This window comes from Sceloporus undulatus, chromosome 4 (assembly GCF_019175285.1).
Source record: "Sceloporus undulatus isolate JIND9_A2432 ecotype Alabama chromosome 4, SceUnd_v1.1, whole genome shotgun sequence".
Classification (NCBI taxonomy): domain Eukaryota; kingdom Metazoa; phylum Chordata; class Lepidosauria; order Squamata; family Phrynosomatidae; genus Sceloporus; species Sceloporus undulatus.
In genome coordinates this window covers 37,077,234-37,099,977 of record NC_056525.1, presented here as the reverse complement: position 1 = coordinate 37,099,977, position 22,744 = coordinate 37,077,234, and the positions used below count along the sequence as shown (strand labels likewise).

The 22,744-nt window shown below is 41.0% G+C and overlaps 2 protein-coding genes across 7 annotated transcripts in view; both read left to right on the top strand.

Moving 5' to 3' along the window:
* IFT52 (intraflagellar transport 52) overlaps window positions 1-22,744 on the top strand; it is a 264,845-nt gene that overhangs the window by 130,551 nt on the left and 111,550 nt on the right. The window lies entirely within an intron of this gene.
* The window catches only part of L3MBTL1 (L3MBTL histone methyl-lysine binding protein 1), a 51,995-nt gene that overhangs the window by 20,032 nt on the left and 9,219 nt on the right, over window positions 1-22,744 (top strand). For 3 of the 5 annotated variants that reach the window (XR_006103574.1, XM_042463957.1, XM_042463960.1), the window contains exons 5-17: window positions 634-778; window positions 1,309-1,435; window positions 3,405-3,492; window positions 5,121-5,212; window positions 6,593-6,697; window positions 9,997-10,132; window positions 11,196-11,296; window positions 12,073-12,224; window positions 14,206-14,282; window positions 16,837-16,922; window positions 17,358-17,468; window positions 20,865-20,979; window positions 22,604-22,700. Coding sequence is in view for 4 of the 5 variants with exons in the window: in XM_042463957.1 (XP_042319891.1) it covers window positions 634-778; window positions 1,309-1,435; window positions 3,405-3,492; window positions 5,121-5,212; window positions 6,593-6,697; window positions 9,997-10,132; window positions 11,196-11,296; window positions 12,073-12,224; window positions 14,206-14,282; window positions 16,837-16,922; window positions 17,358-17,468; window positions 20,865-20,979; window positions 22,604-22,700 (1,432 nt within the window). In the remaining variant the exon portion in view is untranslated. The remainder of the gene's footprint in view (window positions 1-633; window positions 779-1,308; window positions 1,436-3,404; window positions 3,493-5,120; window positions 5,213-6,592; window positions 6,698-9,996; window positions 10,133-11,195; window positions 11,297-12,072; window positions 12,225-14,205; window positions 14,283-16,836; window positions 16,923-17,357; window positions 17,469-20,864; window positions 20,980-22,603; window positions 22,701-22,744) is intronic. The other 2 variants (XM_042463959.1, XM_042463958.1) reach the window with 2 other exon arrangements.

Sequence of the window (22,744 nt, the reverse complement as noted above, 5' to 3'; positions counted from 1 at the left end):
AATAATAATAATAATAATAATAATAATAATAATAATAATAATAATAATAATTTTATTTACAGCCCACTTCTCCCTGAAGGATTGAAGTGGGTTACAACTATAAAATAAGACAATAACAATTATAAAACAAACATAAGTAAAAATCACATAATCCCCTTACCCACTTATTTAGAACTTAAAACATAATTATAATTACAATTAAATTATTAAATTAAATGTGATTAATCCAGGGGCAGACAGGGCAGCCATATCAACATTATGGGACAATCAGTCAGGAAAGGCCTGCTGGAAGAGATCCAGCTTAATTGATTTTTTAAAGGCACCAAGAGTTGCAGTATGATGGATCTCCTCCGGCAGATCATTCCACAGTTTAGGAGCAGCAGATGAGAAGGTCCTCTAGGTAACCACAGCCAGTCTACTCCTCTTTGGGTGCAGTAGGTTTCTCCTACAGGACCTGAGTGTGCAGGTGGATTGTATGGAGGAAGGTGCTCCCGCAAGTAAGCTGCACCTAAGCCATGAAGGGCTTTAAAGGTTATTACCAGCACCTTGTACTGCACCCAGACACTGTAGTGTTTGTTTGCTTGCGATAATTGTAGCTCATTTAAAATTCTTCCTTTCTTTTGGTTTCTTTAGATTCAGATGTTCCTGAAGCTTCAAAGCTTCCAGCTGTGGACAGTCTGTTCCATTGTAGTACATGTGGCCGGAGAACCATTTCAGGATCAGCCCAGGAAGGCAGGGGGTTTTGCAACGAGAACTGCCACCGGCAATTCAAAGAAAGGTTTAAAACAGAAACTATACTATGTTTGAGGGGTTGCAGGAGGGTGGTAGATAGAATGAGAAGGAATCATGAACTTTCCTGTGACTTTTTCTTATGTACAATTAGGTAGAGATTATCTGATGCTCTCTAGATGTGCTGGATCACAACTCCCATGAATCCCAAGCAGGATGACTAATCATCCTTGTAGTCCAGAACATCTGGAGGGTGTCTGAATACCTACTCAATGCATTTATTTATGTATTTATTTATTTATGGGATTTATATCAAGATTGGGTGTCTGGGCTGGGTGTGAAAAATCAGCAAAAACTTTAAGGGGGTCTGGAGACTAATGGGGGGATTCAGGGGCCATACTTTGGTGTCCAAAGAGCAACATATAGCCTGAATACTGCACTTTACCCACCTCTGCTTTATGCCCTCTTTTGTATTTATGCATTGCTCGAAACAATGGAAGCAGGTTCTGGTGCTAAAGGGAAAGTAGGTCCCATTGATTGTTTGTAGAAGGCTTTAAAACTTTGGAACCTGTTTTGCAGATCTGTCATTGTGGAGAACTCTTCTGGCAGCACTAACTCCACTGAAATTCTCAAACCAGTGAAGAAGCGGAGGAGGAAAGATTATCAAAGTCCTTCTGAGGAGGAAGAGGAAGAGGCTGAGCAAATGGTGTGACTGGGATACTCTTACATATATATGTAATGGAGTCATATACCAGCATTTTACAGTGTGCCTGCGTTATAGGCAGGCGCGCTTTACACGGACTTGAGCATATGCACTCAAGCCGCGGGGAGCGTGCACGGCACAAGGGGTGGCGCATCCCATTCAAATGAATGGGGCGCACGCTTGTGGCCCCCGCACGCTCCCGCGCCACCGCACCACCGCGCACGAGCCCCATTCAAATGAATGGGGCTCCAGCATAGGTGGAATTTGCCTTATGTGGGGGGGTCTGGAACGGATCCCCCGTGTAAGGCAAGGGCCCACTGTACTTCCTAGAGTTACTTAGAGCAGCAGTGGGCCCCATATGGACTGCCCAAACCCTATTCTTACAAGCTTCATTGCCACCAAAATCCCAGTGATTCTGTGGAGATTCTGGCCATAGGTCCAGCAGTGGAGACAGTGCAGTTCTTTGTAGGTTCAAAACCACATGGAGAGGCTTTGTTTATTGATGATGCACTCCACACTGGCACTGTCCACACGTAGGGGACAACTGAAACATACAAGGAGGGGACTAGGATATGCCCTCTATGTATTTAATCTACATATTTGAACTATCTGAACTAAGTTTCATAGGCTGGAAGAACTTAAGATATCAAATGCTATTTGATAAGCACATATCAGTTTAATCACATACCTAACAGTGGTTTGGGATTTGACCATTTGGTTGTGTTAACTTCTTGCTTGAAAAAAAGAAGAACGAGAAAAAAACATGAAAAGAATATATGCATTTTGATTACACTGGAAGACAATGGCCAGCTTGGTTTAGATGATTCATAGCTAAGAAATGTACATATGATAAAAGAATTTCTTCAGTGGTCATAATGATTCTAGGTTTAATAATTTTTGTGGAGCCAAATCTGTCTGCAGGAAGCTCAAAGGAACAGTTTGTGCTGTTTATATTTAGTCAAAGGAAGAAGAATCTCTGTGTATGCGTTCTTTTGAGTCTAGAGAGGCAATCCTAGGTTCTAAATGACAACCAACAGGAATGTGGTGATAGAGGTTTGTAATTAGATTTCCATTCTCCTGTTTTTATGTTAAACCACTATGGAGGGTTTGTGTTCTGATAGAAGCTCAACCCTCCTCCTGCCACCATTTTCGTGATTAAAATCCTACCTGAATGTATTAGTCTCGCTGAGTGAAAACTAGAAACTTGAGCCAAGTATGTTTTGCTTTGTTTTCCTGAGCATGGCTATAATAACATCTTGGAATGTGTGTGATTGGGGAATGCTGTGACAGAAGATAATTAAAAACCCATCTTCCAAGTGCTGCCTTTAAGTTTGTTTTTTAAAGCATAGGAAATCCAACTACAGATCTCTTACATCAGTTCTGTCTTGTTGCAAAACTGCAGTTGCTTTGAACATCAGGCCACCATGTTGTTAGCAGTTTTTGCCTGTGCTACTTACATTGGACGTTATCAGACAAGGGAAATTGAAAGTATAATCCAATGGCAATCTGAATACAATCATGGGGTTTAAAGTTATTGCGTGATAGTCTACTACACACAATTTCGGGCAATGGGAAGTCAGTCCTAACGCAATCATGGGGTTTCACATTATTGTGTGATAGACTACCACACGCAAATTCGGGCAATGGCATGCTATTTTCGAGCAATGGGAAGCCAGTTTGAACGCAATTCACATTCACGTAAATTTGCTGAACTGGTGAATTCACGTAAATGCGTTCTAGCCCCACTTTCTTTTCATTCAGAATTAAGAGAAATTCCTGACGTGTGATAAAGTCCATTGTTTTTGACTGAATACATTGTTTATGATAGACTATTTCAAAAGGTATATTTTCAATAGAGGTTTTGTAAAAATTGTTTTGGACTTACCCAGTGCTCATAGAAATTGGAGAGTATAAAGGAAGAGGTTAATTAGTTTAAAGTAGAAAAAAGTTATGTTTTGTCCATATGGCATAGGCAATTAAACAGGAGGAGACAAATGGGTCTGGAGGAGAACTTCCATCTAGCAACATTGGAAATGAAGAATGGAATGCAAGTGAGCTTGGTAAGCATATAATATGGCATACATTTTGCCTGAACAATCAAGATTTTCTTTTAACTATGCCTTTTCCTTACCCAGATATGCAGATTGAGCCTCACTTATTCAAAGTGCTTGGGACCAAAAATGCTTTGCAGTTTGGATTTATTATTATTATTATTATTATTATTATTATTATTATTATTATTATTATTATTTCAGAATACTTCTATCTGTATTTACAATAAGACTTCCGTATGCACAGATTTTTTATCCGCGGTTTTAAGCATCCATGGCTTGAAAATATTCAGAAAATATATAAACTCCAATAAGCAAGCCTTGATTTTGCCATTCTATATAAAGAACACCATTTGATTACTCCATTCTATTTAATGGGACTTGAGCATCCATGGATTTTGGTATCCATGGGGGTCCTGAAACCAAATCCCAGCAGATACCAAGGGGCCATGGTACATACATAATGAGATATTCTGGAGATGGGGCTCAGTTCCAAATAAAAAACTGATATGTGTTTCATACATACCTCATACACATACCTGACCTGTTAAAATATTTTTAACAATTTTGTTCATGAAACAAAGTTTTTGTACACTGAACCATCAGAAAGCAAAGATGTCACTTTCTCAGCTACCCATGAAAAAGGTTTTGGGTTTTGGAATATTTTGGATTCTGGATAAGGGGGACTCAACCTATAGCATTGTGCTCTTTCTGCTTTGTGAGGTAAGCCCTGGTGGCGCAGTGGTTAAATGCCTGTACTGCAGCCATTCACTCAAAACCACAAGGTTGCGAGTTCAAGACCAGCAAAAGGGCCCAAGCTTGACTCAGGCTTGCATCCTTCCGAGGTCGCTAAAATGAGTACCCAGACTGTTGGGGGCAAATTAGCTTACTTGCTAATTAGCTTACTTGCTGTTCACCGCTATGATCTCTGGAATAGCGGTATATAAATAAAACAAATTATTATTATTATTATTAAACTGTTTGGGATGACCAGATAAAAAATTCCTGTTGGATTCCTCCCATTGCTCTTAATTGGAGGGGGAAATTCCAAAAAAGAAAATAAATGGAGAAGAAGGGAAATATAACACACATGGTTTCTGCACAACTATATGAACTCAACAAGGCACAAGGTTCATCCATAATAGTTTCTTCCTTCCCTGTGCCCAGTGCCCATTATTTTTATGAAAACTAAATATTGCAGAAAGTGAATGGGTGCTTAATCTCCACAGTCCATCATCCTATTACCCCATATCTAAAGTAAGAGGGAACACTGGCAACTTTGTCTGTTGGGAGGAGGTGCTTTTGTTACACACATAGTCAGAGAAGTAATGTTGTTATCGCTGCAAAAGCTTAGGCCAGGGTCCCACCTGCTAAGTGCTATCTGTGGCTGGCGAGGATGGGAATGCAGAACAACGCGGGAAACATAGTGGTTTTGTGTAGCAACCATCAGTCAACTTATTCTTGGTTACTCTTTGACAAGTGGATGTGGTTGTGGGTCATAACAAGAAACACAGACAGATGAGAACTGGAATAGTTTCCTGTTTTCTGACCCTTTCTCCAAAAAGTTTAAATCTGTACACATCAATTAAACTATTAAATTAATAATTATAATTTGCTTTGCTTTCTGCTTTTCTCAGTCTTGAGTGAGGAGAAGACAGAAGGTTGGACCTGGGCATCTTACTTGGAAGAACAGAAAGCCACTGCTGCTCCTTTAAATCTATTTCATGAAGTGAGTTATAGTATTCTATATCTAGGATCTGAGGGTGGAACTAGACTATATAATGCATCATCTTTCTTTCGAATAAATCATGAAAATTGTAATTGTATGAGGGAGCAGAGTAGATATTTCTGTCAGAATTGCTAGCAGACTACCTTTTTCAGGGTTGCTTTATGAAGCCATAGTAGTTCACCACATACCCCAAAAGTGTATATTTTCAGTGTAGATGCTTTGAATGTGAGAAAGCCTGATATTCATTTGGAGTCCGGGTTGTGGGGTTTGTTTTGTCTTTTGCTCTCTCTTGATTCACTGTTGCCACTTCAACAGTTTAAGTGGGAACTCTGCATTATTTTCATTAAAGTAATTGTACTATTAGCAAAGACTTTTCATTTCCATTTTCCATCAGTTAGATTTTGGCCTTCCTGGCCACAGAAAATACTTGAGAAAGACATTTTAAAAGGGGGGAAGGGGAATTCTGCAATGTATTCTTTTGAAGAATTACAGGCTTAAAACCGATGGTAGTTAAATATTGCAGTTGGAGGTTAACTTTGCTTGGCATGGATGTATAGATTGCATTAGCTCCAGCCAACCTTGGTTTATATATGTGTTTTTTCTGTCCTGATGTGAATTACAAGTCAGACAAAAGTTCCCACTTCATTCTGAGCCTGAGAAATCAAATTCTTCTTGGTAGAAGGGGAAAAAAAGAGATTTATGATTCCACAAATGTGTGTGTGGCAGCTTTAGGATCCTACTGACTACCCCCTGTAACATCACTCAAGACATAAATACATATATACATATACACACATACAAACACATACATCTCTGCAGCAGTACTGCAGTGGTTTTAATTTTAAAAGTCCTGATATATAAATCAATGGTGTGGCTTATCGAAAGAAAAGATATAATAGTACAAGTGAAGTCCATAAAAATACAAAAACTGCAAAATTTAATTTGGACCAGTAGGGAAAACTGAACCATTACATTTTGTTACTTTTTCAGGGTGCAAGAAGGGGAGAGTCTGATTCTATCCCTTTAAGAGTACTGTAGCTAACAAGAGAAAAATTGGGGAAGTACACTTTTCACAAAAAGTAGATTAAATGACAGGGAGCAATTTATCATCTTGAATATTTCCATTCACTACTTTTGTGTCATGGCTTCTGTTCATAATTCAGAAACTGCCCCTTCCAAAAGAGCAACCTTAGTATTGATATAGATTTATCTTTATTCTTAAAGGTCCCTCAGGCCCTTTTGTCATCTTTTCTGGAACAGCCTAACAGAGTTTATCTTTTGACATTCATTTCTCATGGTGTTCAGAGCTGAAAAACAGGGAGCCATTTAATGTCACATGATTGTGATGATGTGTTCTTTATTTTTCCTCAATCTTTTCAGCATCAGTTGGTTGGTCACCACAAGAATGGTTTCAAGGTGGGGATGAAGCTGGAAGGGATTGATCCCCAGCACCCCTCCATGTACTTTATTCTCACAGTGGCTGAGGTGAGATCAGTTTACACTTTTGCATTTTGCTGCACCTCAACTGTGGAAGACAGAATTGCTTTTCTCTTGATTTCCCTATGCTTCTATCATCTATTTATCTAAAAAATGTCTCCAAATACCAGTTTTCAGAACAGTGTACAACACTGATAAAAAATACAAACAACAACGAAGGAGGACATCAGCATAGAATACTCCCAGGCTCCTACTACTGTCAGTCAAAAGGCATCAAGAAGATATTTTATCTTTTCTCTCATGATCGATCAATTGATTTTTATGGCAAGAACAAGCAAGAGTAGAAGCAGGGAGATGTGGGAAGATTACAAATGAAAGATGACTTCAATTGGACTACATGTAAAATTTTGTGACTGAGACAGAATGATTGAATACCAAAGGCATTGGACCTTTTCACACGTGGGGGAGGCGTTGCAGCTGAGATCGGCAGTCACTCCTATTCTAGCAATGCAAAACGTAATGTTTTTTCACACCAGATCCAGAGTCACTCCTGTCTAGCAATGCAAAATAAGGTTAAAACGTGATGTTTTACTACACCTGGTTGCCTTTCTGTTGCCCTTCCGAATTGAGGGGGAAGCGAAGTCAGTTCTATTCCAAGCAAGTCACGTGATGCAGATTCAAGCAAAGCAGAGTGAGTGCACATTGTACTATCACACCGGAGGGTTCAACGATTCGAATCGGCACCCTTGGGCATGCTCAGTGGGGCTTTGGATGCTGTCCTCCTTCCCTGCCCCTTCCTTAGCTGTCATCCTTCATCAGGGTGAAGAAGCAGTCAGGGGATGATGGGATAGGTTGCTGGGGGTCACTGGGGCCAGGATTGGGATGCAGGAGCAGTCAGAGGATGATGGGATAGGTCGCTGGGGGTCGCTGGGGCCAGGATTGGGATGCAGGAGCAGTCAGAGGATGATGGGTTAGGTCGCTGGGGGTCACTGGGGCCAGGATTGGGATGCAGGAGAAGGCAGAGGATGATGGGGATGATGGGATGGGTGGCAGGGTGGCAGAGGGGGCAAGATGGGGTGAAGGAGGAGGAGGGGAATGATGGAGCAGGACGCAGGGGGCCAAGGGGGGGGGTGACATCAGAGTGGTTTTCCACACCAGACCAATTTGAAGTGAAATCGAAGTGAGCTTGAATGCGAATTCTGTTAATTCACTTTTTTTCTGAATTCATCAAAATGAGGAGTCACTTTGGAATCACTGTGGAAGCTCCATGGAAGGAGCTCTCATAGAAAGGAATGGCGTCTGATTACACATTCACGTTATGATGTGAATGCGCATCATTGGAAGCACAGTCACATCGGAACTGACCTGCAAAAGCTCTAAAAATCTCTGTGTGATAAATCTCATTGTTTAGAATCTTCCATACAACAACTGAAGTTAAAAAAAAATAGCATAGACAGCAAGTTCTGGACTTCATAGAATCATAAAGTTAGAAGGGGCCCTATGGGTCATCAGATCCAACCTCCTGCTTAGTGCAAGCTTGCCAGCTACAGCATCCCCACATGGTCCAGAATAAAGATCTCTTTATATGAGCAACCCTCTTCTCTCCTGTTCCAAAATTATTGCACAGTATAAAAACATAGTTTATGTAGACCTATTCCCAAATAACAGTTACGCTGGAATAAGCATGGGCAGCAAGTTCTGACAGCTTCCAAAATCCATCTGTTCACATGAGGTTTTCTACCCAAGCATGCCACCTGAGACAATGCTTTCCAAAAAAAATGTGAAGATTAACCATCAATTCAAAAACAATGGTCAGTAGGCACCTATCATCGTTACCTTTTTAATTGTGGTCCCGATTGACTGGTGCTGAATCAGAGCCATAGATGGGAGTAAGAGTTGTCCTTTCAGATTGTCTCTGTTCCTTTTTGCTTTTCAAACTGACACAAAGAGAAATCAAAGGGATATTCTGATCGTATGTGTGCACTGTATATGCTCAGAACATGCCTCTTCTTCAGTCATACAAGTACTGAGTGCAAGAAGAACAGATAGAAGTTGTTTGGGGGGGCAAGGAAGGGATATGAATCAGGTAAATGTTACGTGGAGGAGAGACTGTGCTTGTGCTGCCCTCTTCATCTTTAGCATTGAGCTCATTCCTGTCTGCTGAAGTATAAGAAGTCCAGGGACCCATTCACACTACACAGTTAAAGTACTATATTCCATATTAACTGCCACAGCAACATCTCTGGATTTTGTAGTTTGTAGAGGTACTGGTGTTCTTTTGGCTGTGAATTCAAAAAGCCCCTCACTAAACTATATATCCCAGGATTCCATTGGATATTACCATGGCAGTTGAAATGGAATATAATGATATAACTGTGTAGTATGAATGGGCTTCAGGACTGACAAAACTACTGGAGTTACCACATTGTTGATAAAAGCCAGACTGAGGAATCTTGCTTTATGGAATATTCTGGGGCTATTTTTGTAAATCCCAATTAGAGGAGGCCCACTGAATTAATAATAATAAACTAATAATAATTTTTTATTTATATCCCACCCCTCTGTCCGAGACAACTGGGACAGCTTACAGTTAAAACAGTGCAGTCCTAAATCCCAGTATCCCACCCACCCCCTAAAATAACAATTAAACAATTCACAGTTTCAAACATACCTTAAAATAAACAATCAAATAGTGGCTATAGCAGATTCAGAGGGGTAACAGGTTCCAATCTCTGGTGGCCGATTATCTATTTAGGAAAAGCCTGCTGGAAAAGATCTGTCTTAACAGCTTTTTTAAAAAGCTGTTTAAGCTGGTAATGTGATGGAGCTCCTGCTTCTAATAAGTTAGAAGTTGACACTTAGATATATTCTGTTGATTTGGCAGGTCTGCTCTAGTTGGGATTAACAGTAGGATTTAATTCTATATCCACAGAATCATTTTTTGACCTGTAAAGTGTTGCTTGTGAATGTTGCTGTTGCTTAGAAGAGATTTATTTTTTATATCAAATGTAAACTCCAGCCATTGTAGATAACAACTGGGAATATATCAGCTGTAGTTTAAGCTTGTAGAAAGTGTGGAATGAGTCCTTCCTGAATCTTCGTTCGTGAAGAAAATCCAGAGAGAGAGAGTTTAAGCACCTTTGGTCTGCACCTACTTCCTACCTCTCCAGAAGTTGCATGGAAAAGAATTCTGATTGACCCTATCTTGGGCAGAATTTTGACAAATCTGCCTCTGACTGACACCAGTGGAAAATCCCGAAAGGTTAGGCATCTACCCATGCAGGTTAATAGGAAAAACATTCATTAAAATGGAGTGAACCTTTCTTTTGTTTTTTTCCTGCATGCAGGTATGTGGTTACAGGATGCGCCTTCATTTTGATGGCTACTCTGAATGTCATGATTTCTGGCTGAATGCCAACTCTCCTAACATTCATCCTGCTGGATGGTTTGAGAAAACAGGACACAAACTCCAGCCTCCCAAAGGTAGGTTGACTTGGACAATACCTTTACAGGCTTATGTGGAGATGTTCTTGTTCTGATGACAAGAGAAAAGCAGCACCTTCATAGATGTGAAGATACCAGTGGAGGAGAGCATAGAGGTACAGAGCTTGGTAAGTTCCATTTTTATTACCTCTCCCAGAATCCCCAAGTCAGCATGGCTGGCCAGTGGAGTCTGAGATTTATAGCCTCAGTTATATTTGCAAAATCTGAGCTGATGACGTGAAGATATGTAGGTTGCAACCTTGTTTAACTGTCTCTTTTGGATTAAAAAGAATCCAGTAGCATCTTTGAGACAAAATGGGAAGAAGAAATTTATAGCATAAGCTTTATTGGACATAATCCACTTTATCAGATATATGCAGTGAACCTTTTGTGGACATGAGGAAAGGTTTCATTTTAAGCATCTGATGATGTGAACTGTATCCTTGGAAGCATATGATAGAATTTTTTCTTACCAGTTAGTTTCAAAGGTATGAGATTCCTTTATGTCTTTTTATACTAAAACAAACTAATACCCACTACAAAATAAATTGTTTTTTGAGTTGAATTGATCAAGTGATTTAGCACTGAATAGACATTCACACTATTTGAGCCTTGATCAAACCTACCTGTTTCAATTTAATCCACTTCACATTCACATGGATTGATTCAACATGGAATTGCCTCAGAGGGGTGACAGAGCCACAGGAACCACACTTGGCTGAATCGATTCATTTCAAAAGAAGTTGGAAACGCTATGGATCTAAAAGAACTGGTTTAAATGGGTTTAGCACTGTGCCCCCCTCAGCAAACTGTGCCAGAAATTCTGCGCAAGTGTGAACAAGAGCCATTTAAACCAGTTCAGATCTGTTTGAAAACCAATTTATTATGTAGTGGGAATTAGCCCTTACATGGCTATTCCTTTGAATACTCTTTTGGGTTACTCATTGCCATCACAGCAGGAGCTGATATTCTGGAGGTACCCTAAGAATGACAGTGATTACCACACAAGAGGAACATGTAAAGCTTCATTAATGTTTCTCCTCTCATCTCTCCTTTATCTGAGGAGGTTTAGGTTATAAAGAAGATGAATTCAACTGGGCCAGCTATCTGAGGATAACCAAAGCTCAAGCAGCTCCCAAGCATCTCTTTGTGACCCCGGACAGTGTGAGTGCCCAACAAACTAATCAAATGATATGGAGGAATTTTACATTTGTGGGTGAAAAGAAGTTGGGAACAGAGGTTGAGCACCTTTTGACGGGCTTTAGAAATCCAGATGATCTCTCAATAGCATGGGGAACAGTAAGGAGTCCATACTGCCAGTGCCCACAAATCCATTGACATCACAAAGACTGTCATGCGCGTCCACACTGGAGACATTGTGGCACTGATAACAAAATACTTTGATAAAATTATGACACTATCATGACCTGCTTGTAGACTTCCAAGGGTCATGTCAAAGGCATAGCACACAAGGTGGTTTCAGTTCTGCTTGATTATATATTAACGGACTTGAATTATATAGAGGAAAATTAAGACTGCTAACACTTGACTTTTTCTAGATTGTGAAGGAAGGTAAAATAAAGGCAGGATTGCTTGCCGCATAGTCATGCAAACACACCAAAAGACTCACCGTGCACATCCAGTAACCTAGGCACCATTTCCACATGGTGTCCCTCCAGTAGTGCAAGGCTTGCATGTGAATAATACAAATACAAAGACACACATGTCCAGAGCTTCCCCATACCCTCCCAATCCTGCTTCCTAGTGGAGTGCCAGTTTGCACGGAGAGGACTTGCATGATCAGTCCACCCACATATTTGCATTATTCACATGTTACCCTTACATCTTGGATTGCACTGCATTATTTTCTGTATTAGACTGGACTGCATGGTGCATGTCAGGGAAAAAAAACAACCCTGAATCTTTCTAACTTTCCTCAGAATGCTGCTCCCACAGGATTCCAAGTCGGCATGAAACTAGAAGCAGTGGACCGCATGAATCCTTCTTTGATATGTGTTGCCACAGTGACAGATGTGGTGGACAATCGCTTTTTAGTGCACTTTGACAACTGGGATGACACATATGACTACTGGTAGGTGAGAAATTTTATAGATGAACAGTGTTAACCACTGGCAGCCACTGAGTTCTATAGAGAGGGAAAACAAAGGCTAATTTGAAGGTATTATGTATGTAGGGAAAGCTTGAAAAAATTTCAGACTCTGACAAGAAATTCCTAACATTCCATAGGGATTTAATTATTCTATATTTTAGTGTGTTTCTAATGATATTTGTTAGTACTCTAGGGCACCCTCCCTCCGTGTATGTGTGTGTGTTTAAAGACAGAGTACAGATTTACTGAATAAACCCAGCAGAAGTGAGACAGAACAATTAGGTTATTATCTACTAAGGTGTGACTGTATTTAAATCCAGATAAGCAGAAACAATAGATACATTGTTTGGAGAGGTGAGAAATACAAAGAATGATGAGAATTCAGTGACAGGATCTGACATGGGGAAACAGTGCAAAGAAGCTGGAGCCCCTTTCTTGTCATATGAAAGTAAACAGGAGGGAATATATGTAGTTGATCATGCTCTTTTAGACATCACAAGGGGGGAGTGAGTAGGGTTAGGGAAATGTGGAAGAACAGGGGCCATATCTGATTAAAGGAGTTGGTTTGCACTGCTTTCCCTGCAGCATTTGAGGTTTTTGTGACTCTGTTGGTCCCACAGACAATCTTACTACTAACTGCAAAGCACCAAAAATTCCTGTAGTGGGAAAGAGTGTTGAAGCTTTGGTCTGCTGATTACAATATGGCAAATTATCTCATTTTTAATTTTTTAAAATTTTAAAATTATTTTTACAATGCTTAAATATGTTTTATTGTGTCCCAGTTTCTATGATAACTTTAACAAAGAATGGAGCATACATCTAAATAACAAGTTAAAGAATATTTCACACACTGCAAGTCCCAATTCTCTCCCAGTTTGCATCAGAGCTTGGGAAAAATACTTCTTTTAGGGTACAGTTTGCAGAACTCCCCCCCCCCCCCAAAATGTGGCCGTGCTGGCCTGAGTATTCTGGGAATTTTAGTTTAAAAAGGAACTTTTAAAGTTTTGATTTATGCTCCCATAAACATTCATATCCTTTTCTGTTTCCTTGTGTTGCTCTCTTTCTTTTTTGAACCTTTACATTCCTCTTCTTTCCCCTCAATTTCCTGTTCTTTCCCCTCACATGAGAAACATGTGCACCAGATACTGTTCCAAAGAAACATGCAAATTAAATAAATACTGGGTAGGGGAAAGTAAAACTTCTTTCTTCGGTATGTAGTGGTGAGAGACAGTGTGACATAGTGGTTTGGATACTGGACTATAACTATGGAGACCAGTTCAAATCCCCATTCAGGCATGGAAACCCACTGGGTGATCTTGGACAAATCCCATTCTCAAAGGCAATGCCACCCTGAGCAGATCCTGCCAAGAAAACCCCATGATAGGCTTTCCATAGGGTTGCCATGTCGGAAACATCTTAAAGGCACACAATAATAACATGTCATCCCAAGTAAAAATCATCCCTCCTCAGCTTAATATTAAATTAAGAAATGAGATGAGGATACTTATCATACAATGCAGAAAGCTGATAGAAAATCAACTCATTGAAAGTGTATGCTAAAGCAGAGGATACTGACTACTAAAAAGACAAAGAAATGAATCCTAGAGCAAATCAGATCTAAACTCTCCTTAGAAGCCAAAATGACTAAACTGACGCTGTCATACTTTGGCCATATCATGAAAAGAAATGACTCACTAGAAAAGATGATATAGCTTGGTAATGTGGAGGCAATAGGAAAAGAGGAAGATCACATTCCAGTTGGATGGATTCAATCAAGAAGGCCATGGCCCTGAGCCTGCAAGTCCTGACCACTGCTGTTGATGAGTGGCTGACTTGGAAGTCTCTCATTCATATGGTTGCATAAGTTGAAGTCAACCTGAAGGCAGCTAACAAGAACAACTATTTTAGCAGTATACATGATTTGCATTCGTTGTTCAATATAACCATCTTATTTTTGCAACAGGTGTGACCCCAGCAGCCCCTATATCCACCCAGTTGGTTGGTGTCAGAAGCATGGAAAACCCCTCACTCCTCCGCAAGGTGAATACACATTTGTTGTCTGCTCTGTCTCTTCATGCAACTGCTTCTCAGAGCACATATGTAAGACATGCACATGGTAGAGTTGTAATTTTTCCATCATGGCAAACTGGCCAACTAGAAATGCACAGCACCATTCTAACATGAAGAATAATGAAGCAGACTTCATTTGGGCTAGACACTAATATGGCTTCACTTGGGCTAACTTACATAAGCCTTCATTTCAGGGACTTCCTTCCAGAAAAACACCCAGCATATTTAAATCCTCCTGGACACATAAGTCTTCTGACATGGAATGTATCCATAGAAGGCTAGTTTAAATGCCTGGCATGAAAGAGAACCCAAAATCTGCTAGAAATTTTTGTTGGGTGGACACATGCACAATGTATGATCATAGAATAATAGAATAATAGAGTTGGAAGAGACCGCAAGGGCCATCCAGTCCAACCCCCCTGCCATGCAGGAAATCCAAATCAAAGCATCCCTGACAGATGGCCATCCAGCCTCTGTTTAAAGACCTCCAAGGAAGGAGACTCTATCACCCTCCGAGGGAGTGCATTCCACTGTCGAACAGCCCTTACTGTCAGGAAGTTCTTCCTAATGTTGAGGTGGAATAGCTTTTCCTGTAGCTTGCATCCATTGTTCCGGGTCCTAGTCTCTGAAGCAGCAGAAAACATGTTTGCTCCCTCCTCAATATGACATCCTTTCAAATATTTAAACAGGGCTATCACATCGCCTCTTAACCTTCTTTTCTCCAGGCTAAACATCCCCAGCTCCCCAAGTTGTTCCTCATAGGGCATGGTTTCCAGACCCTTCACCATTTTAGTTGCTCTCCTTTGGACATGCTCCAGTTTCTCCACATCCTTTTTAAATTGTGGTGCCCAGAACTGGACATAATATTCCAGGTGGGACCTGACCAGAGCAGAATATAGTGGCACTATTACTTCCCTTGATCTAGACACTATACTTTTATTGATGCAGTCTAAAATTGCATTGGCCGTTTTAGCTGCTGCGTCACACTGTTGACTCATGTTCAACTTGTGGTCTACTTGGACTCCCAGATCCCTTTCACATGTAGTTTCATTCAGCCAGGTGTCGCCCATCCTAGATCTGTGCATTTCATTTTTCCGCCCTAAGTGCAGTACCTTACATTTCTCTGTGTTGAATTTCATTTTGTTAGCTGTGGCCCAGCTTTCTAGTCTATTCAGGTCATCTTGAATTTTGATCTTGTCCTCTGGGGTATTAGCTACTCTCCTTAGTTTGGTGTCATCTGCAAATTTGATAAGTATACCCCCAATTTTGTCCTCCAAGTCATTGATAAAGATGTTGAATAGCACTGGGCCCAGGACAGAACCCTGTGGGACCCCACTGGTCACTTCTCTCCAGGATGAAAAGGAGCCATCGTTGAACACCCTTTGGCTCATGAATGGCTATGAGTGATGTGGCAATTTTTAAGACATTGTATTAGTGTGTATGCATGCTAAGCTCAGAGCCTCCATTCTGTTTGGATTCTGCTCTGTCAAGATGTGGAATACAATGCATTTATTTCAATGAAGCTGGATACTTGATTCACCACCACAGTTTTCTAATTTTTCCAAGATTTACTGTGGGGTTTTAGTACAGCCTTTTGGACACAGTCATAAGCATCTCCATTCCAGAAAAAGTGCCATGAATTGGCTAAGAGAGCCAGTGTGGTGTTGGACTGTGATTAATGGGGATATTGAGTGTTGGACTGCAGCTCTGGAGACCAGAGTTTGATTCCCAGCTTGGCCATGAAACTCACTGGGTGATCTTGGGCAAGTCACATACTCTCAAGTTCAGGGGAAGACAATGGCAAACCTCTTCTGAACAAATCTTGACAAGAAAACCCCATTATAGGTTTGACATAGGGTCGCCATAAGTCAGAAACGACTTGAAGGTACACAACAACAACAGACTCTGTCAAAATCAATATCAGTCTAGGATTTGTGGAGCAAATTCAGAATGATAGCTCAAAGGACCTAGCAGTGGCGTACCTAAGTTTGGTGTCACCTGGTGTGGACAGGGCGGGGCCCCAAAGCAGAAGGGGTGGGGCTTATGGGACGCGCCAGAGTTGGTCTTGATGAGTGTGCATGCGTGTACCCACTAATCCTCCCTTTGGCTTGGCTTTCCTCAGGGGAAAGCCAGGCAGCAACAAGGAGGGTTGGAGGAGCCACCCACCTCCCACCTGGGCCCAAGACCCGTCCCAGAGACCTCCCCAAGGTCCACAGAAATGGTGGCACAGCTGTGAAAAGAGCCCTTCACCACTGGCCTGGGCCTCAGGCCCCTCCCCAAGGCCCATGGAAATGGCTGCACGGGCCAGGAAAGCAGCCATACAGCTGGGAAAGATGTTTGCCTGTTAAAAAAATCTCCACCAGTGGGGCTGCTGATAGAATGCAGAGTTGGGTGAAGGAGAAAATGTGTTTATTTGGAGCTGGTAAATACATACATCCCTAGCTAAGAACTACTTACAACTGAAAAATTATTCTGAGGCGTTTCTAGCAAAAGCTTGTCATCTGGCAGACTCTTTTATTTCCAGACTACCCTGATCCTGAGAACTTCAGCTGGGAAAAATATTTAGTGGAAACAGGTGCTTCAGCAGTGCCAACTTGGGCCTTTAAAGTGGTGAGTGGGCCACATATTTCCTTAGTCTTTACTATATAAGTGCAGATATGTTCATGAGGTGTAATAAAAGGCTGAAGGGCATGTAGAAGGAGGTGAATCTGGCCTCTATGTGTGCCCAAGTAAATGCTGATGAGACAAATGTCTCCATTCTGTTCATCCTTTTTCAGAGCTAATATTTTTAGCACTGTGCAACCTTATGCTCTTGAGCCTGGCAACTATCGATTTGCCAAAATAATGAACTAATTATTGAAGAAAAAGAATTGGGCATACCACCAAATAAGAAGCAAACTTTACTACCGAATAAGACGCAAACTGTAGAAATACTTTTTTTTAGGTCCAAAATGAATAAGTGGGATGGGGGGAAAGCTAATTACCTGCAAGCTTTGGTGTCATCCACTCCTCACTCTAATCTCCTTGTCATTCTCCTCACTCCAGAGGCAACCACATGGTTTTCTGATCAATATGAGGTTGGAGGCAGTGGATCGAAGGACGCCTGCCCTGATCCGAGCAGCTTGTGTAGAAGATGTAGAAGACTACAGAATAAAGGTTGGTTTCTCCCCTACTTGGGTCTTGTGCCATAATGTTCAATCATTCCCTCCTGTCTTCCCCATTTTTGTGATACTGCTCACATAGTAAATGCTTACAGAAAGGGATCGAGTAGCACCATGTGGGAAACGTAACCAGTTAAGAACATAAAAAGAGCCATGCAGGATCAGACCATGGGCATGTCTAGTCCAGCATTCTGTTCCCACATTGGCCAATGAGTTAACTATGCCCTTCAAACAGGTCATGAGATCAATAGCACCCTCACATGATTAAGTATGCCTCCCACCAACTGGTGGCCCACAATTCCAAGTTGGAGATCTTATAAGACAGTTAGACGATGAGATTTTGGCCTGTTACAGACAGCCAAAATAAAGCTGCTTCGAGTCACAGTGGAGGTATGGTGTTTCAATGATGCATGCGTCCTAAGAGTCCAGAAGCCACACCAAAGCAATGCTCCAGTCCTTAGGGCTGGAGCGTGGCTTTGGTGTGACTTCTGGACTCTTAGGACACATGCATCATTGAAACACCATATCTCCACTGTGACTCGAAGCAGCTTTATTTTGGCTGTCTGTAACAGGCCTTTGAAATATTATGACTGGGTTTTAATTGATTCCATTTGTGAGCCACCTTGGATCCCACTCCAAGGGAAAGGCAGCATATAAATGAAAATAAATAAATAAATAAATAAGGTATGCATGAGCAAGAAAAGCACCTTATTTATTTACGTATTGTCAATTAAAACCCAACCCAACAAATGTTGTGCCTTCCTGATGCTCTCTAGACTACAGTGAGCTATTGGTAGAACACCAACATATTTATTGTGTTGTGGTTGTATGCCTTCAAGTAATTTCTGACTTATGGCAACCCTAAGGAGAATCTATCACGGGTTTTTTGGGCAAGATTTGTACAGAAGAGGTTTGCCTCTGCCTTCCTCTGAAGATGAGAGAATGTGATTTGCCTCATGGCTGACTGGGTATTCAAACACTGATCTGCAGAGTCGTAGTCCAGTGTTGAGACCATCACACTGCACTACAGTACCAACATTCAGTACTGAGTATATGCAGCTTATCCCATGGCTTACTAAATTGATTTACTTCTATCCAGCTTAAAGCTTAATTCGGGTGGCATCCTGATGTTATCAGAAGGTTTTTGACAGTGAATTTGCCACCTGAATACAGCCCAGGTCCATCCCTGCTTCCAGCTTCCGGCAGTTATTTTTTTAAGCTGGAAAACTCCCAGATCCGAAAAGAACCATGATGAGCACTCCTGGAAGCGGGGATGCACCTGGGATGTATTTGGGTGCCAAATTCGGTGGCAACAACCTTCCGATAACATTAGGATGCCACCCAAATTAAACTTCAAGCTGGATAGAGGTAAATCGATTTAGTGAGCCATTGGATAAGCTCTTATAATTCAGCATGCTAAGCACATGGTTTCATGGTTCCACATTTCTAACCTTACAGTTACAAAGAAAAATTTTAAATTATTTGGGTAATGTCTAGTGCCCATGGAAAGCCTGAAAGCAAGGCATGAGTAGAGTAGCACCCTCACATATGCTGCCTTTGGTCCCATATTGAGAGAAAGGTTGGATATTAATTAAGTAATTAATTAAAAATAAGTCACAGCTGCCATCCTCAGATTTTTCTTTTCCAAGGGAGGTCTGCCTATCCCTTCTATCATAAAACATTCCTGGTCAAAGTAATATCTAAAGTTCTCTCTGGATTCCAGCTGTGTATTTATAAGAGGTTTCCCATTTTGACCCTGGAAATGATACAAGCCAAATTCTTGTGTGCTATTTTTGGAATTCCATCCTGTCTCCTAAATGCTCTGCTCAAAGTGGAGTCTGGAATGGTCCCACTTGAAGCACATGCTTGGTTTTATGCACTTAGTTATTGCCTTAAACTGAATGTTACCCCTTCTGGTCTAACCACCCAGTCCTAACTGATACATTTTGTTCTACCTGGCTGAGGTCTGTTAAAGAGCATTTGCAGAAATATGGGCTCTCTTCTTTAGCCCTAATGTGCTTGGGATTCTTCGGGGCTAAGAAAATAATTAAACGACAAATCTGGGACATAACTTTGTAGGATGACAGAACTAGAATCCAGCATTATCCTGTAGCCAGCAAGCATAGCAAGAATTTTGCTTCAGCTGGTTATCTTTATGCTCTGGATATTCCCAAATATTGCAGAGCCTTTACTTTGGCCCACTTTAACTTTCCATCTGCTCTATTGCAGGGCAGTTACTGTACTTAGGAATTGCCAATGCACAGCATATCTGTCCTTACCAGTCAGACATGTCTCAAATGGTGGGCCATATGCTGCTTTATTGCCTGTATATAATAGGCTTAATTTTGAAGAAGTTCCCAGGTAGATCTGATCATATTTATATCTCACGTCTTTCAAATGCTTCCATAGAATCTGTTCTGAAGGTTACCAAGTTTTATAATTTAGCATGTTCCACTAGAGGTAAGCTGAGTAAACCCTGTTATGGTGTGCCTCAGCTTCAGAGAATGCTATTAGTCTTGATTTGGTACTGGTATAGAGGAATTTCCCCCCCTTTCCTCCTGATTTCCTTTTGCCTTGCAACCATTATTTTTGTGTCTCATATGTGACTGTAATAAAGTTATTAATTCAATATATGAAGCAGCCCTTGAATGCATTTATGTTCAAGTAGATGCTTTTTCATCTATTTTAATCAGGACAGTTATGCTGATAACAGCTGTTGTACTAACACTTGAGGGCCAAATTGTCATTTGACATATGGTTTGGCTAATGAAAGATAAATGCTAGTGTAGCCCCTGGCTTAATGCTGAGGAACATAAAACCTATACCAGTGGTCACCAACCCTCTTTGGGCTACTGCCTCCTTTCTTCTTGGACATCATCCCAGCATACCCTAATGCCTATTTCTTGATGTTAGGTCTATTATTTTACTGCAAATTCAAAACCACCAATATCTGTTGTTAAGCCCTTTCCATCCTTGGGAGCAGCGACTGAGCAGCTGACTGAGCAGTCAAAGAGAAGTCTCTCACCTATGCTGGCCTTGCAGCATGCCTTGCAAATGTTTCCCAACTGTCACCACAACTACTAGTGAAAGAAGTAGCTTTCGCAGGCAGGCAAAGAGTGGGAGACACCCCAATTGAAGCGAACAGTGAGGCTGTGTGGTGTTTTTAAGTGACCTGAAAAGAAGTTTCATGCAACCCACAACCCCACCATGGTCCAAAAAGGCATTGGTTCTCCATGCCTTTTTTGCACTCCAATACTTTGACTGAAGGCTCCCCTGCTGCCTCTTTTCTTCACTGCCCCCCTGGATCTTTCTACCAGCCCCATGGAGACAATACCGCCTACTTTGAGGATCACTGGCCTATACTTTGCAACATACTAATTGTTGTCCATAGGTCCACTTTGATGGCTGGAGCCATATCTATGACTTCTGGATTGACGCAGATCACCCAGACATTCATCCTGTGGGATGGTGTTCAAACACTGGACATCCATTGCAGCCTCCTCTCAGTAAGTACGAACATTATATATAAGAAAATGCCCAACTACATGTATATGTTAATGGCAGGGATCCCATTAAAACAGGGATCCATAGTTTTCACAGGGTTTTTATAATTTATATGACACCTTCTGTACAGATTCAATAAGATACAATAAGAAATTCCTCTTTGCTGTTATGTGCCTTTAAGTCATTTCTGTAAGGTGATTTGTCCAAGGTAACTTGGTGGGTTTTTAGTCTGCCATAAAAGGCTGTTATTACCTACACTGTGAATGATTTCTCCCTTGATTTCCAGCTGTTCCAGAAGATACAGAAACCTGAACCCCTGAAGACCTTGTCTGAGGCTTCCTTGGTTTCTGTGTGTTCAGCGTATCTTTTCTTGGCAACCATACATTCTAGAAAGGAGGGTGCTTTATTAAAAAGATAAAGGATTAAAGTTGAAAAGATTGCTCAAACTGTTGGAGAAAAATGTTTGTGGAACAGCCTTCTAAGCACATACACATATGGCCTCCTCTGTTCAGGTCTTTGAAGCCTCTTTAAAGTACCATTTACTTCAAGTAGCTTTTAAAAAAAAGATTCTGTTATGCTGCTGCTTTAATACTGTTTTAGAACATTTTTGTCAATTTTTAATATTATGTTGTGGTGTTGTATTTATATGGCTGTTTTAATTGACTGATGTATGGAATTGATAGTATTCTGTTATTGTGCACACTATACTTCTTTTCTTGTATATGCAAATCACTTTTTGGGGTTTTCAGTGGATGTACAGACCAGCTGTAAACTTTGGCTGGGGGCGGCGGCATGCGGGCTTAGTGTTTGGATGACGCACGCCTTGATATCACCCCCAAGCCAGTGTCAAAGTGTTCCTTTGATGCGGTGTTCACATGCCGTATGCCAAAAGGAGTGCAGAAGAGTGCCACTGCAGCAGCAAGGGTGCCCTTTTTCCAGGCCAAAAATGTGGTTGCTGTGGCTCTGATCTTGCACCCAAAGGGGTGGCAGCAAGCCGCTCCTTTGGGGTGGTCCCTTTTACCTCATAATCCAAATTTTGGAGTCAGCAATTAGGCCTAAAATGTTTAAATGAGTAAATAGCATCTGTAGACCCATGGAACAACAAAAATGATGGTTTATAAAATTCTGCTTTCAAGAAAGTTGAGGTTATAATAAACAACTTTGATTTGGAGGCTACCGAGAGGATTTTAGAATGACACTACATACTTTTATTATTATTATTTTAAAAAATAAGGAAGAAAATGATTGTAAATAAAGAAACACATTCTCTTTAAGGAATTATTTCATTTAGATTTATGTAAAATGTAGTGCTTATGTTCATGATAGCAATAGCATTCATTATGCAAAAGCTGTAGAAATCAGAAGATCAATTATTTTGCAAATAATTTAAAAGAACAACCCTATTTTTCCCATAGCCTTTGCATTTACTTCACTTTAGTGTTGGTGACTTGAAAAATGTTTGTGTGATGGGTTTGGAAGGTGAGAAGAAAACCACAAGGGTTGTTGTGTTTTAAGTATTAAAAATTAGGACTGGCTTAGACAGGACGGAAAGTCTTCTATACGGAACTAGTTTGAAAACTGAAAAACAGACTCCGAGATAATCCACATTTTCCCCCTCTTGTATAGGGGCAAAGGAATCAGTGTCTTCTGCCAATGGGAGCTGCCCATCCTTGGCCTGCAAGACCCTCCCCACCACCAAGAGCTCCAAATACAGCTTTCACAGGTGAGCTCTCACCACAAAGTGCAAGGGCACCTAGGCTACCATTA